The sequence below is a fragment of the Meleagris gallopavo genome, chromosome 5 (genome assembly GCF_905368555.1).
Source record: "Meleagris gallopavo chromosome 5, MGAL_WU_HG_1.1, whole genome shotgun sequence".
Taxonomy (NCBI): Eukaryota; Metazoa; Chordata; class Aves; order Galliformes; family Phasianidae; genus Meleagris; species Meleagris gallopavo.
The window spans coordinates 44036070-44051525 of NC_139408.1; the positions used below are offsets into that span (position 1 = coordinate 44036070).

At 37.5% G+C, this 15456-nt stretch overlaps 1 protein-coding gene across 2 annotated transcripts in view; it reads right to left on the reverse strand.

Annotated features, from left to right (window-relative positions):
• The window catches only part of CCDC88C (coiled-coil and HOOK domain protein 88C), an 87857-nt gene that overhangs the window by 22769 nt on the left and 49632 nt on the right, over window positions 1-15456 (reverse strand). For both annotated transcript variants that reach the window (XM_085225510.1, XM_085225508.1), the window contains exons 11-17: window positions 13189-13335; window positions 11628-11772; window positions 8883-9064; window positions 5630-5767; window positions 3169-4239; window positions 1198-1325; window positions 187-328 (exon numbers count right to left, since the gene is read on the reverse strand). In XM_085225510.1, coding sequence (XP_085081636.1) covers window positions 187-328; window positions 1198-1325; window positions 3169-4239; window positions 5630-5767; window positions 8883-9064; window positions 11628-11772; window positions 13189-13335 — 1953 coding nt within the window. The remainder of the gene's footprint in view (window positions 1-186; window positions 329-1197; window positions 1326-3168; window positions 4240-5629; window positions 5768-8882; window positions 9065-11627; window positions 11773-13188; window positions 13336-15456) is intronic.

The following is a 15456-nucleotide window of genomic DNA, read 5'->3' on the forward strand; positions in this document are numbered from 1 at the left end:
TTTGCCAACCTGAACAGTTCCATGATTCTATGATTCTGTGAAATTGGTGTCATTATACAGACTGGTACATGAGAAAACAGTTAAGTCAGAAAAGTTTTTGCAAGGTGTGTGAACATGGTAGGAGAGAAAAGTACATACAACTTGTTCTTGCTCAGTTTTAAAATGAATGTGCAGAACTACTCTTACCATATTTAGATCATTTTGTAACTGCTGATTCAAGTTCAGAGTGTCTTTCACTTGAGCTTCCAGCACTGCAATCTTTTCCTCTTTCACAGCTAGTGTTGTTTTCAGTGCCGATTCAGTTTTGCTTTCCAGAATCTTGTATTTTCTGAAAGACAAGAGAAATGCTTTCCACTGTCTGCCAATAAGAAATGAGAAACCATCTGTATGGAAGACTTTGTCTCATCGTAAGATACATTATACATTTGCTTGTTCCTCTACTGCAGCAGATCCCCCCGATACATTATATCTGGGGAAGAGGCTTTAAGAAAATTTAGTCAATTTTAACGAGGGTCACATAAGCATAATTCTGTAGAAATATCTAACAACTATATAATTTAAGGTTGTTTTTTTTTTTTTTTCTTCCTGTTTTTACCATAATTACGCAACAGATTTCTTCTCACGTCTCTTTTTTTTTTTTTTTTTTTTTTTTACATATTTAACACAGAGAAAAATCTGCAATAAGCACTGAAGGCTCCGAGTTTGTTTCTCTAACTAGGTCTTACCAAGAGGCCTGTACACATTTCTTGTTGGAGTTTCTCTGTTCACAGCTACAGAACTTGCAATCAGGAGTTTCTTAGGAAAAATGTGTGTTTATATTAACAGGTGGTTGGATCACCTATTACCCAGTCATGACACACACCATCAAACGTACATTTAGACACTATTCTTACTTGTAAAGAATACCAGGAGGAACATACATCAACCAGAATAGCTATCTCGCTGCTCAACAAAGGGATAGGCTGATATGGACAGCGATAATGGCACTTTCTCCTTCCTCCAAAGAAAAGACTTTGCAAAACTTGAAGTATATTGCCAAGTATACTATAGAAAAATATGCTTTGTGTGAGAAATATGGGTATGGATAACTGAAGAGAGATAGATGAGAACCAAAATGAAAGGCAGAGGGCTTGAGAATTCAGCTGAGGAAAGGCCTTCAGAGTCAAAAGAATGATTAGAAGAACTCAGTTTCCTCACGTGTCGTCATTGCCATTGTCATCCTGTAGCAGCAGCTCTTTGCTCAATCCTATCTTCTCCAGTTCCAGGCTCAGTTTGTCCAGCTCACTAGACAACTGTTGACTTTTCAGCTTCTCCAGAACCAAATCCTGTAACAGTACTAAATAATTAGCTGCTGTGCAAAGGATGGTGATAATTATCCAGCACGACAGATTCTTTTCAAGAACACTAAAAAAAGTTGTTAGATAAAACCCTAGTCCCAAGAAGGTCAGCTAAAATCTTCATCAGTGCCAGATGAGTGTAAAATTAAACTGATGACTTATTTATAGCTTACTCCGAATAAATCTAAAAAAACTCTTCTTTTGTCCTTAGTCTTGCTCACTGTACTGATTTACTACCACCAGTGCTGGAATCCTGCCCACCTGTCAAAAGAGGGGATGAAAGCAGGCCAGGAGACTCCTGCTTGCTGCCAGCAGAAGAGCCGTGTGATGTGTGCAGCTCAGGGCACTCGGCACCACCAGAGGGAGTTCCCACCTTTCTGAGTCCAAAAAGAAGTGGGGACAGTACCAGCCACATGCTTAAAAAGGACAAATCATTGTTGGTGCATTGTGAAGTTCAAATGTTCCCGACACTCAAAATTTCCTGAACTGCAAACATACCATTGAAGACCTACATTGCTCATGTTTCTGCTCAAAAGTTTTCTTCAACAAGGAATGGAAAAAGCCCAAAATTACTGAAGCAAATCAAGAAAGAAAAAATAAACCTGAATACCAAACAGGAGTAAAAATAAATCCATAATAACATATACTTTGTTAAACATATGTAGGTATTCAACAGTTCTGTTGATAAATAAATATGATAAATTTAGTCACATGTTTAAACAACAATGGAAAAAATGTTAAGATCAATGTTCATCTATGGTTTGTAGACAGATCCTTTCTTCAACATACAGGAACTCTTCCACAGAAAGTACATGGGAAAAGATATGTTTATGTATGAGCTACGTAAGTTTGCAGCTGTTTGAGAACTGAAAGATTATAAAGAGTCTTTACAGAAATGCTATTATTTTATTTATTTTTATGGAAAGCAAAATAGAAGCAACTTGTTTCTGATAAATATTTTTCATCCAGAAAATTATACTACTGCTTCAAATAGTAAAATAAAACTAGATCCCCAAATAAGTAATTGCTTACTGCATTAGCCTTGCTAAACTTATTCATTTCACCAAGCTACTGTAACATCGACAGTTTTACTCTGAATGCTCTTTCACAGGAAATCCTGTTCCTGGCAGGATGACAGCAGCTGGAGCAGGCAATAACAGAAAGCTGCAACAGCCTGATTCAGCTCACATGCCATCTGTAAGACTGCCAGGCTCTCGCACACACATCGTTGGTTTGCCAATGTGGTCATGAAAATGGTGTATTTTTAAAGGCAAAAGCATGAATACTGCATGCTGCAGTGGATAGAGGCACAGGAAGACATCATTGCTGATTACTAACAGTGCTGCTTAGGACTCTATCACTCTGCATGGAATCTCATGGGGGAAAAACTCTGCAGGGAGACCTAAAGAAAAGTTCAGTTCAGCTGTTACTGAAAGGGCCAAGTTGGTTACCTGGGATGATTCAGGTCCCAGAGAAGTCTGTTTTAGAATGGGGATGTTAGCATGTTCTGAACAAATGCGCTCATTTCCGGGCTTAAGACCTCAACTACTGGAACTTTCACGTAAGCAAACAATTTGGTAGTCAGAGAAAGTATCAGCGATAAGTGGGAGTTGTGTAAAAACTCTACTCTGCATTAAGAACATTTCATTTGGGGACACTCTAATTTGTAGCCACCAAGTTTTTGCACCTTTCAAGACTACACTATGCAGTGTTTCCCAGCAAGGCTGTGAAGATCTCTTATATAGTCATAAACAGTCATAGGACAGATAGCTTCCTTTGCTACTTCACAGAGCTGTAACATAAAACAACACTGTATTATTATTTTTCTTACCTCTCTCAATGTAGCTAGTGTTCTTTTATCAATTGTAACTTGCTTTATGAGATCTTTGTTGTCCTTTTCAAATTCTTTCAGCTTATTAGATGAATCTCTGAATTGAGCTATTTCCTTTTCTAGTGTCTTGTTTTCTTTCTCAGCAACTGCCAACTTTACTGTACTATCGTCCAAAATAGCATCTTTCAGCTCCACTTGCTGCCAAAGCCGTTTTGTTTCTTTCTCCAGCAGTTTTTTGTCCTTCTCAAGCTGAGATATTTCTTGTTCTAGGGCTTTGTTCTCTTTTTCTAACCTTTCTAGACATTTAGCAGAAATCTTCAGCTGCTCAAGGTTTCTCTGAAGGACTTGATTTTCACTCTCCGTTGCCTGTACTTCTTTTTCTAGATCCTGGATCTTTTTGCTGCTGTTCTCCAACATTTGCTGAAGTCTCTGGTTTTCAGAGTTGATACTCTGATAACTTAGCTCCAGCCTTTCTGATTTCTTACTCAGCACTTTTAACATTTCCACATTCTTCCTTAAGTCCTCTTTTTCTCTCTCCAAATCTTTATTTTCTGCTTCTATTTGTGCCATTTTTGTGCTGGTAAATCTCATGGTCTCCACAACTCTTCTAAGCTCCAGGTTTTCTTCATCCAACTGCTTGTTGTCCCTTTCCAGGTCCCCAAGCCGGATGGAAACATTCTGGAATGTGTCCAGGGATTTTCTGAGTTTCCTATTTTCCATTTCCAGATCCCAATTTTCCTGCTGAAGAACTTCAACTTTTTTTGTTACTGTTTTCATTGCTGTTGCCTTCTTTGTGAGCTGTTCATTCTCCTTCTCCAGCCGGTGGAGCTCTTTCTCCATTTCTTCCACTCTTTCCACTTTTTCTTTAACCTGGTCAAAATCCTTTTGCAACTGTTTCTTCTCAAATTCCAGCTTGTTGACTTTGGAACTAGTTTCTGTAACTGTTTCATGAAGGATCTTGTTCTCTTTTTCAATATCTTTCACTCTTGCCTCGCTGCTCACTTGAGATCTTTGTCTCAGGGATAAGACCACTTGATTCAGGTGATCATTTTCTTGTTTAAGGTCCTTTATCTACATTAAAAAAACGAAACAAAACAGAACAGGAAAGTCATGCAAGTGCTATACATTCACCACAATTTAGTTCTAAAGTAGTTAGCTGCTTGTTAATAAAAACATCCATTTAACACAAGAAAAATTTCTGAGCTAAACCAACAACCCAAACTAATTAAAAGAATTGCTACCTCTGGTGCCTTGGAACTCTAATGAACTGAAAAATGGTGCTGTATTCTTTCTACCAGGAAAGGTCTAAGCAGGGAGATAAAGGAGACAAAAGGCCTTCAGGGAACTCCTTGAAGAAGATGACTTGTTATCAATCATGTGTTATCTTTTTGTTTAGGTTTACATCTCTGTCTTCGTGATCTGAAGACCCAAATTTTCCCTGATAAGACTTTAGAAACTCTGAAAGTATGGAAAATTTGTAGCAGTTACATATCTCATTAAGGATACACTTTCAGTAAAAGCAGTACATTTAAGTAACTGGCTGAATTCCAACTGAAGAAACTGCAATTTAGACAGCAATTTGCAAATCTTATCTAAAAAATATCCAAAAAAATTAAAAAAGACTTGGGTCTGAAAAATCAGAATCTGCCCTCTTCTGGTGACTGATAATTGTAAAAACTGTTTTTTTTTTTACTTCTTGCTCTACCTGTGAATCATTCATCAGCTGTTAGTGACAAAAAATCCTCATGCAATCTAACTGAAACTCATGACTTCGGTGGTAAAGTGCAACTTCCCAGGCAGAAGCCTGCATGAGATTTCCTCAAGATGAAAAGCACTGCATAAATAAGGCAATTTGTTATTTAACCTTCATCCCACAAATCTTGGAACAAATTCCAATACAAAAATACACACCCTGCCTTTCAATGTATTTTCTTCATTAGTCTACTTAATACATATGACAGTTGGCACGAGCCTGTAACAGAGTTGCTTCAAGGCACTGCGCTTAAGCATTTAAGAGCTGAAAGGCATTCAAACTATCAATTTAGAAGATGTAAGTGTTTTCTCAGCGTATTTTTAAAATAGACTAAGAGGTTGAATAAAATTAAATAAAGTCAAGACATCCAGCTGGCAGAAGACCAATCTTCTGCAACAGTATGTAGTTTTATGTGCATATCCTAAAACCAGTCAGTGCCTGTTTAGTAAAGTTCAGGCCTTTTTTCCTTAAAGAAGGAAGATTTGTTCTTACAATAGCCTGAAGATGTCCTAATGGCAACAGGAGAAGCAGTGGCTACCCAAACATGTTGGGCTTTTTTTCCTTTCACCTATATTTGAACAAGTTAAATTTATGTATAATAGCTCTCAAATTGCCCTGTATCCCTGAGAGAACCAAACACTCTAAATGGCATCAGTAAATTCCCACAATTGAGCATAAGCTTTTAGATTACATTTGTGAAGTCTGCACCTGTCTGTCTTTGTCAGCTTTCAGAGTCTCCATGACAACTTGTAACTGTTCTTTCTCTTTTATCAACTCTTCACTCAAGGTCTCCAGATCTTGATTACTTTGCTTCTCTTTTTCAATTTGATTTTGCAACTTCTCAATCTGTGTGGAGAAAACACAGCAAAACACATCAGCCACAGCTTGATATGGTGACAGTCCACACTTAAAAGTATTCTGAACAACCAAGGAGAATGAGATGAGGACTGTGGCTGCACGATACAATCCTTCCCTTTCTGAAGTGCAGTTTGAAGAAAGAGTTGCATTTTCTCATAGTGCTTATTAGAATAAGGCACACAGTGATGAAAAATGACTCACCAGCCTCAGTGTCATTTTGCCCCTGGTAGTGGCTACAATTTCTGATGCTCACTTTTCTGAGGGATTTGTCTCCTATTCTCTCCATCACTGATGGCCTCACTTAACCAGCAAATACCAAGAAGGTTCGTAAAACAGTTCAGTGAGCAGAAGAATTTTAAAATGTGATGAACAGAGGAAAACTGGTTTCCAAGTTTACCTTCCCTCTCCCTCTGGTATGTTGGTCCTCTGTATTCCCAGCAGGTGACTATTCTGCACTTCAGTGATTTGTGAACAAGAGCCCAGTCCTACAGTGAATGATGTCTTCTTACTACTCCCTTTTGAAAGCTGTACTAATAATGAACTGAGCACTGTAAAGAAGCAGCTCTTTAGAAGCCAGAGATTCAAAGAGCCAGGATCTCCAGTTCAGGAAATATTCCTTTTCATCCTTCTAAAGTACTGTGAAACCCTACAGCTTAATTTTCTGTGGTGGTATTATGAACTTTGCCAACAGTGAAAATGTCAATGAGAATGTTATTAACAATAATTCTTATAAGTGGGAAATAGCCAGAGGCTGGGCTCTGCCTGTATCAACATCTGCCTCATTACAGGAAGTGTTTAAACAAGCAGGGGCTGCCCAGATGGGAGATAAGAAGGGCTTAACATTTAGAAATGTGACCGTGTTTAGGATCATTGGTCTCAAAGGAGCTGTTCAGAAAAAACTGGAATACAAGTTCAGTAACTCAGTAATAGCTAGTTTTCATTAGCACATCTGAAAGCACTGGAGGCAAGTAAGAAATTACTGTTTACAAGTTGTTTCATTCCAAGAAGTTCAGAATGCAGGGAGAACAGGCACTTTCTGCTGCTACTAGACTGTGCCTGAGAGTTTTCTATAATTAGTTGCCCTCAAAAAAAAGAAGAGAAAGATGTACAGGACTTTTCCTTCGCACCACCCCCTCTTGTGCTACCTAAATAATCCCATTCTGGCTAAGTGATCTTTCCAAGCAGCAGATCAGTGGACAGCCAAGCATATTCTGGTCACAATTCTTGATAACTCTCAGCCAGTGGATGACAGTGAAATGATTTTACCATGGGTATCACAATTTTTTTTTTTGTTTTGTTTTTAAAATCACATAAAATCAAGAGAAAAACACGTTTCTAACTCCTGTTCTTTGTATGCATCTTTAACTGCCCTTCCGAATTGTTGCTCTCATCTCTTCATACTGCAATAACCACTCTGTAATTAATCACAGAGACTTCCTCTGCTGACAATCATATCCTCTCATTAAGAGGATGTATGCAAGAGAAATACAAAAGTATGTTTGAGGAAGAAAAGGTAAAAAAAAAATCAAACACAACCACTGCAAATTAGGATTATTTTATATAGAGAGCATCAGGCCTCCATACGTTGGAAAACAACTGAGTGTCTCCTACAGACTATAGAATGTTGCCATGTTTTTTTTTCCAGATCTTCCTAAACAGGAGATGTGCAGTAAATCAACAACGCCCATCACACTCTGTGTTTCTCTGATAAAGCTCAATTTACACCTTTCCACACACCATGTCACCACATTCAACCATCGCTGGAATCACAGCTGCCAGCACCAATACAGTGCCATAACTGGAGGTGCCCACAGGAATGTGCCTGTGGCAAAGCCAAAGATTGACCACAGTTGTTCAAATGACTCAAACTGCTGCACACCACAGGTATCTGCTGAGTGCTTTATATTTCTTGATCTCAAATTTTAAGCATGTAAATTATGAGCTAGAGTGAATTACTCATACTCAAAGGGTCATAAAAGTGTGCATGGAAGGAGGAGTAAGCTGAATTGAAACTTTTCCATTTTCTTTGCACACAGAAGAAAGCCAAGACGCAAAACTAGTCTCTCAACTTGACAGCAAAGGAATCCCTGCAGAAGATGGAGCAATCCAGTGACAGATCCCAGTTCTCCCTGGCTGATAGGTACGATCCAGTAATTTATGACCAGCATTTCATATAAAAATTCTTCCTCACCTTGCCCTTCAAAGCATTCAGTTACCTCATATGTAGGCCAGGACTCCTTGTATTAGTGTTGCACACAAACGTTATAGCAGCAGAGGGAAAGGTTTAAAAAAAAAAAAAAAAAAAAAAAAAAAGGAGTTTGTTCTCTGAGTAACTTATCAAAGGTGGGATATATGGAAAAAAAAAGACAGGGAAATTTTTTTTTTTATATTCAGACTGGCAAGCATTCTTTTTCCCCATTTGGCTCAACTCATCAGAGTTTAGAATAGCCAGACAAAAATGGATCCCTTAGTTGGAGATGAATGGACCACTATGTTTCACACAAAGGCTGAGCTGGCATTTGAGCTAAATGAACTAACAGTTAATAATACAGTACAATATAGACAAATACATGTAAAAAGTGATGGCATGTTTGCTACCTGGGATTAAAAGAAACCAGATATTTGCAGGGAAGAAGATATTGCAGAATACCTAAGGGCCAAAAGGACAAGCTAAGAGCTGATCCAGGACTATGGACAGCAAATTCTGTTTTATTTGACTTACGTGAAAATATTAAAACTTTCAAATGAAAAAAATTTCAAAAGGGCTGTGGCATCCTCACCTGGTAGACCAAGTATTACTGACAGCCAGAAGATGACAAAAAGGGACAAAACCAACAGTACAATCTATTGGCAAATGAGCACCGAAAGGCTGCTTTTATGAAGCAGTCACTTTTGCTTGCAATGAGGTACTTAACTAGATGGTAAAGTAGAAGGTAATAGAATACGCTATTGTCAGAACAAGATTAACTAGAAGAGGCCAGAAACATGCCCAGTCTTACGGAGAGTATCAGTGAATCCCTCATTGTTCAGGAATGCTGTAAAGGCCTGCACACACTGTGCTCAAAACTGAAGAGCTCTGTTTGTTCCTGTAAGTAAGGATTACCTTTTTGCTAAGCTGTTGATTTTCCTTTTCCAGTTCCACAAACTTTAGGCTGCTCTCTCTGGAGGCCAAGGAGGCATCTCTCAGCTCTTGGATTGTGTTCTGCAAGCTCTGATTATCCTTCTCTAGCTTCAGTATGCGACTTGAAGCACATTCATTCAGCTCAAACACAAAGGACTTCCTAGCTGTTGAAACAAGAAAATTGGAAGATGGCTCTAATCAACTGATCAGTATTTTCCTTTCTAGGTCCTTAAGGCTCACTTTTACAAAGACAATCATAGTCAAACTCTTATCATTACAGATTGACTGTTAAATAAGCATTAGAATTAATTTCTACAGATGATAATCAATAAATTTAATAAATAGGGAAGTACCTGAACAGATAAATGTTTTCAAAGCTACTTGCTCCCTAAACTCTCCTAAAGTCACTTTAATTTTGCTAGTAGTAAAATTTATATTAATAGCAAAATATGCTTTGATACTCTTTTATATTTGTATCAGCGGAAATAAATCGAGCCAGAAAATAAAACACTGAGAAGTGTCTGTGAAAACATCAAGATGATGCAGACAATGAAAGTTCAGGTACTTAATCATATTTAGCCATGGGAAAAAAACTGAGTTCCAAGCTCACCTTCACAGCTAACTTACCAAGAATATGCTGAATCAGGGAGAATATTTTCCTACTAGATACATAAGCACAGGAAAGCCATCAGAAAGTGGATTAGAGAATTTTCTTCAGTTGAAGTCTTAGAACTAACAACATTTTTTCAAGTTTCACTACAGAGATTATTTACTTTGAATGTTTGGAGATCCTAAGTCTCATGACTTCTTTGCCTTAAACTGCAGCAATAAAATCTGCATTGCTCTGTTCATTTCTTTACTAAGCAACTGAATAATTAAAAAAAGTAATATTCTGTTCCACATGAAATAATTGTTACCCTTCACCACAAAATTACATTTAATATGAAATTGACTTTTAACATTGTCCTCAAGTCTCAGAAAATTATTAATTCCTGCTAAATAATCAGCACTGTTACATAAAGCACACTGAGCATTTTATAACTGGCAAGTTTCTGAGAATGTTAAAATCCCATCTGTGCCTTTGATAGAGCATCACCTGGTGTTTAATTCAGTACAATGTTGTCCTGAAACAAAACCCATCTAAATGAGTTTTCCTTTTTTTTTTTTTTTTTTTTTTTTTAATTATTTTGGAACCTAAATATTAGATTCCTAATTAACAGGTAAAATCTTTAGCTTTCCTCTTCCCTTGCAGACTCTACTTGAAATCCAACAGGAGGTTTTCCAGAAGAGCTCTGCAAACTGACTCTTATCTTCACATGACAGCTGTATTCAGGACAGCAACATGCACTGAGGAGGAACTTCTTACAGAGAATCTCTGGAAGAATACAACACTGCTGTGAAAGAATTTTTGTTTTTTGTTAGTTTTTTTTAAAGATCAGCCTTTCTTCACTTATTTTTTTCCAATACAAAAGATTACTGATTACCAATGTTCTCAGCTCTGCTTACTTGTCTTTTCTTCAGGTAATAAGAAAAATTCTAGAATTCTACTGCTAGAAAAACTGAAAAACAAAACTAGCATTGTTTCTTCTACTACGTCACTGAATAAAGCAAATGAGAAAGAGGCCAAAAGCAGCTATTTGAAACAAGCAAAAAAATCAGAAAGTTTTGTGTTTTCCTGAAAAAAAAGTTTAACAGAATTCTTAAGTTTTGAGGCAACAGTGCTTTCCCCTATTTCACTAAGCAATATCCTTGATTACAAATAAGGAGGAATTGACTGCCATTCATTTCTAAGACTAAGGTGAACCTGCTTTGCATGATTATTTATATTATATTCGATTATTTATCGAAAGCAACAAGTAGATATTAATCATAAAAAGATAACTCAGATTTATTTTAGAAAACAAAATCATTCTTCTAAATAGCTTTACTGTAAACAGGCCATCTGCTTGCTCAAATTTGCCTCTGTCTTCAGTTAAATTATTCCTGGTACACAAATGCAAATATACAAGTCTTAGCAGAATCAGGTGAGTAAATCAATACAATCTGTACACCAAATACCATGAAATATCCTGTATTTCCCAAGTTCTCTATAACACTGCTGTTTAGACTGGTATTATAAACAGAATAGATGTTAGACACAGCAAACAATGATAAAACCTGACTAGCACAGGGAGCATTAGTTATGTTTGTGGTGGTTATGGAAATCAAATCAACCATTCAAAAAAAATAATCAGCCAGTTATTCTACCCATACACATTTTTCAGTATCTAGTAAAAATAAATGACTTCAGCATACACTACTTCCTGGGATTTAAAGACTAGCTAACTGTCTGCACTAATTGTACTGAAGAATACTAAAGATCACAGACTCCTCCCTGCCATTCTGTTAGAAGTATCTCATATTCAGTGTGACATTTCTGCTGTGTCATTTACAAAGCTTTCTTTTTTAAATTTCTTTTTATCACTTCACTTAGAGTCACTCTTTCAGTGACAACCAACATAAAAAGAAAACATTTTTAATGATTTCATAAAGAAAAGAAGTTCGAAGGAATACATTTTAGAAGTTCCCAGAAACTAAATTCAAAGTCAGATGGCTCAGAAAGGGAAATTCTCCAAATGAACTTCCTAAGCTTGAACTCTTTTGTTCCCTTTGCAGTCAAGTGACCTCCGTACTTTTTCAGCGACCACAAACAGAAACACAACACCAGCAACCCCAATTGGTACTCACTATCAGCAAGATCTGTGCTTTTAGACAGTTGCTCCAGTTCCCAGCCTAGGTGTGCAGATTCATTCATGCTCTGTTTCTGTGCAATCTCCAAGACCATATTCTCCTCCAGAAGCTCTTCAATTCTCTTTTTGTCCGTGTCTCGATCCTGTGCAAGGTGTATGAGTGAAAAAAAAAACAAAAATGTATGCAGATCATCTCAGATTGTTCTGTCAGCTGAACTGCTGAGCAATATACACTGAGGGCAGAAAAGCCTCACTGAACAGCGTGAGCCTCTTTATTAAAATACATGCACAGTTTTAAATTTAAGTTGCTGTAGCCCTGGTTATAGATAAGTCCATTATGTATTTGAAATGAAGGTAACTTGAGGGAGAAGATGCTCAGTGACAACAGGGCCAGTACAAGCTAAGACTGGTAAGGCTGTCTGAATTCAAGGTGTCTCCTGAGCTGATGTGGCTCCAGGCAGCCTTGTCTAGTGGCTGGTGAGCCTGCACATAGCAGGGGGCTTGAAACTGGATGATCATTGTGGTCCTTTTCAACCCAGGCCATTCTATGATTCTATCATTCTATGATCATGCACCGATTCTCTAGAAACACTGCAGAAATAACCTTGAATGCTAGTAGTGAGCTTCTTTAACTCATGTCATATGGATTAGCAAGTAGATATCTGCCTCATAACTTGGGGAGGGTTCAATCATCCGAAAAACAAATCCAGAGAAGGCGGCTATCATAGCTTCTGCAAATCACTTTGGTCATTTACATTTGTGAGAGATGAAGCAAAGATTTAAAGCAGCATTAGCCAAAAATTCTTAAATCCACCTTGAAAATGCAGCATGCAAAATAACCAGCTACTATGGAAGTGCTGAGCACCACGTTATCCTTTATTTGTAAGTCTTTAAACATAACTCCACACAGCACCCTCAAAGTTCTTGTTTTCAATGTATCCTGTTTTTATACAGTTAAATCCAGAAGAATTCAAAACAAAGTTTCAAGAGGACGACTGTTGAGTAAAATACAAGAGATGAAACGAAATTTATTAGTAGTAGAGGAATTATAAAATTCAATGTTTCTTTTTGTTTGCAGACAATAATCTGCCACTTGTTAGATCTCCTAATCTATGAAGCAATTTGCCACCTCTGGTTCACTCAATGCTAAAAGTTTGGAATCGTGGCTTTTACAGTAGTGATGAATACTTCAAGTCACTGTAACGGTTGTGGGCTTTGTTTCTAGCAAATAAATTTACTTACTGCAGTAGATTTCCTTTCATGTATCTAAGGGATTTCTACTTAAGTGACAGATATTAACATCTCTATTATCAGTATGCATGAAAGCACCTCCCATAAAATTAAATTTGTCAAACTGTCTCATAGAGTAGCACTGGCAATAAACTATTCATATTGTGAATATATTTTAAGAATCTGTGTACATCAAGTTCAAACTAAAGACACCTTTAAAAGCACTGTTGATTTATCTACCTGCCACTGGTTTCTGTGACATCAATTTATGTGACAGCATAAAAACAGAACGCAGTAAAAAAAGGTGTAATGAGAAAGAGAGGACATACCAGCTCCACATCATGAAGTTTGGATTTCAACTGCAAATTCTCCTTCTCTATCTCATGCAACTTATCAACACGAGCTCTTGCCATCGTTAGCTGTTCTTCCAACATCGCCTTTGTTTCAATCAATATGATGTTATCTTCTCTTAACTCCTAGAGAGGAAAAAAACAATGTTAACTTCTCTCAGTAAAGTGACTTTTCAAAGACCAAATCACTTTCATACAGTGATGTTGTTAAAAAAAAAAAAAAAATTGTCAATCTGATATTAATGGGAAATGATTCCATGCTTCATTATCTCAGATTCTCTAATGAAAGTAAATGCAATGACTTCCTTATTGTTTTTTCCTGAATTTTAGACATTTAATAGAATTCTTCTTCATACAGAGCTAGATCAAAAAGACCAAAAACACAAAATAAACACGAGCATTAACTGCACAAGTCATGCCATTGATCCACTAAAGCTTCTGAATCTGTTTTTACCAAGTAAAAATTAAACTTATTCTACAGCAGCCATAGCTTTGGAAACTAAAGTTAATTATACAGTATTCTTGCAGAGTAGTACTTGAAGCTCTGTGCATTTAAGTATCTAATCTCCAGAAATACGAGATGCCCAAAGCATACAATCTGGCCATGTATTCTTACTCACGTTTGACAGAGTTATTAAATTATGTGTTATTTCAAGTTATAACAACTCACTGTTAGCTTTTACTTTTAGATAAGGCTTCAATCATAGATACAATTTTCTATGGAAGGAACATATCAGCATTTTAACAGATTAAACAGATATAGGAAGGATTTTAGCCCAGAAGAGTTACAGTGGGGTAAGAGGCAGAATTTTTTTTGCCTATTCTCTTTCTCCATCTCCTTCCTCTGCTCCAATTAAATATGCAAGAAGAGAAAGTGTGCACGCAGGAATGATGAAATGCTTATTTCTTGAGAAGATCATTCCTGGACAACAGTATTCCAAAGTGAAGTCTGCTGACACTGGTGTTCAAGTCTGTTCTCTCCAACCACAAACATGCAAACCAAGGAGATTCCTGAATGACCACCAGGCATGAGCAAATTGCTTTCATTTCCTTAACCAGCAACACCCCTCTCAGTTCTGGAGGGAAGAGTCTGCCACAAAAAGCCTCACATGGCTCACAACTTACCAAAAATAAAAAAGAAAAAAAGATACTTGCAAAGCACAAGTTAGGAATGCCTAATGGCAACCGTTCCCCTTGCTTTCTGATACTACAGGGGGCCATGATTTAAGAGCCTTATATAGCAATCTTAATTGTTTGCTGCATTTGACTGTAGATGGCATAGTATGGAAGTCCACCTTATGCACACACTACTGCCCTTGATGTCTCCTAGGATCAGCTACCGACCTGCATACTAGAGGAATAATTTCCCCACTACAGCAGCACTAAAAAGTACAAGTCTGTCAATGCTTGTGAAGTGCTTTAACCACGACAACTGAAATATCTGAGTATGCAAGTAACTAAAATAATAATAATAAAACACTAATTTTTACAGAAACAGCATTTTGGGCCAAGTCTGATGTAAGTGGATCACTTCAGGGCAGCCAAACTAAAAAGACTGACACCTAACAGATGACAGACTAGAGGAAGTACATAAAACAAAATGTGCTGAATCTTGTTTAAGCTGCCAGGATATCCATAACGAAACAGCAATGTGACTAGTTTACTTTGCTATATCGTCACACTCAATCCAGACCACAACCCTAAGAAGGAAGGTTGCGTCTGACCTCAAAAACAGTCTCAGAACTATGCCCAAAACTGCCAACCAAGCAGGAACTGGTTGTTATTTTAGAGACTCATGAAGAGTCAAGCTATGTGCCAAGTACGTACATGTAATCCAGGCTCTGGTACAAACCACACAGCACTGGGAGCTGCAATACATGGAAGACTGGAATACTTTTCATTGAGTGCCCAGGAGGAGTGGACATGCTGGTTCAAAACAGCTCTGAAGAAACCTTAAATTAATAACCTGGTGAAAATGCCTGCTATGTCAAGGCCAACAATGCTCGTTGGTATACCCATACCATGATCTTAGGTTGTCTTAACACTGAGAAGTTCATGTAATTTAAATAATTACTCCATGGGATCTTGCAGAGTTACATCTCAGAGCCTTGAAGGTACAACCACTCTAACTACAGTGTGTCAGCATTAATGCCTGAGAAGTCACTGCAGAAGACAGTCAGCCTAATAACACACTGAGCTACAAACCACTCCTGCTGGCCAGAAATTCAACAGGCGATCATGGTGAAG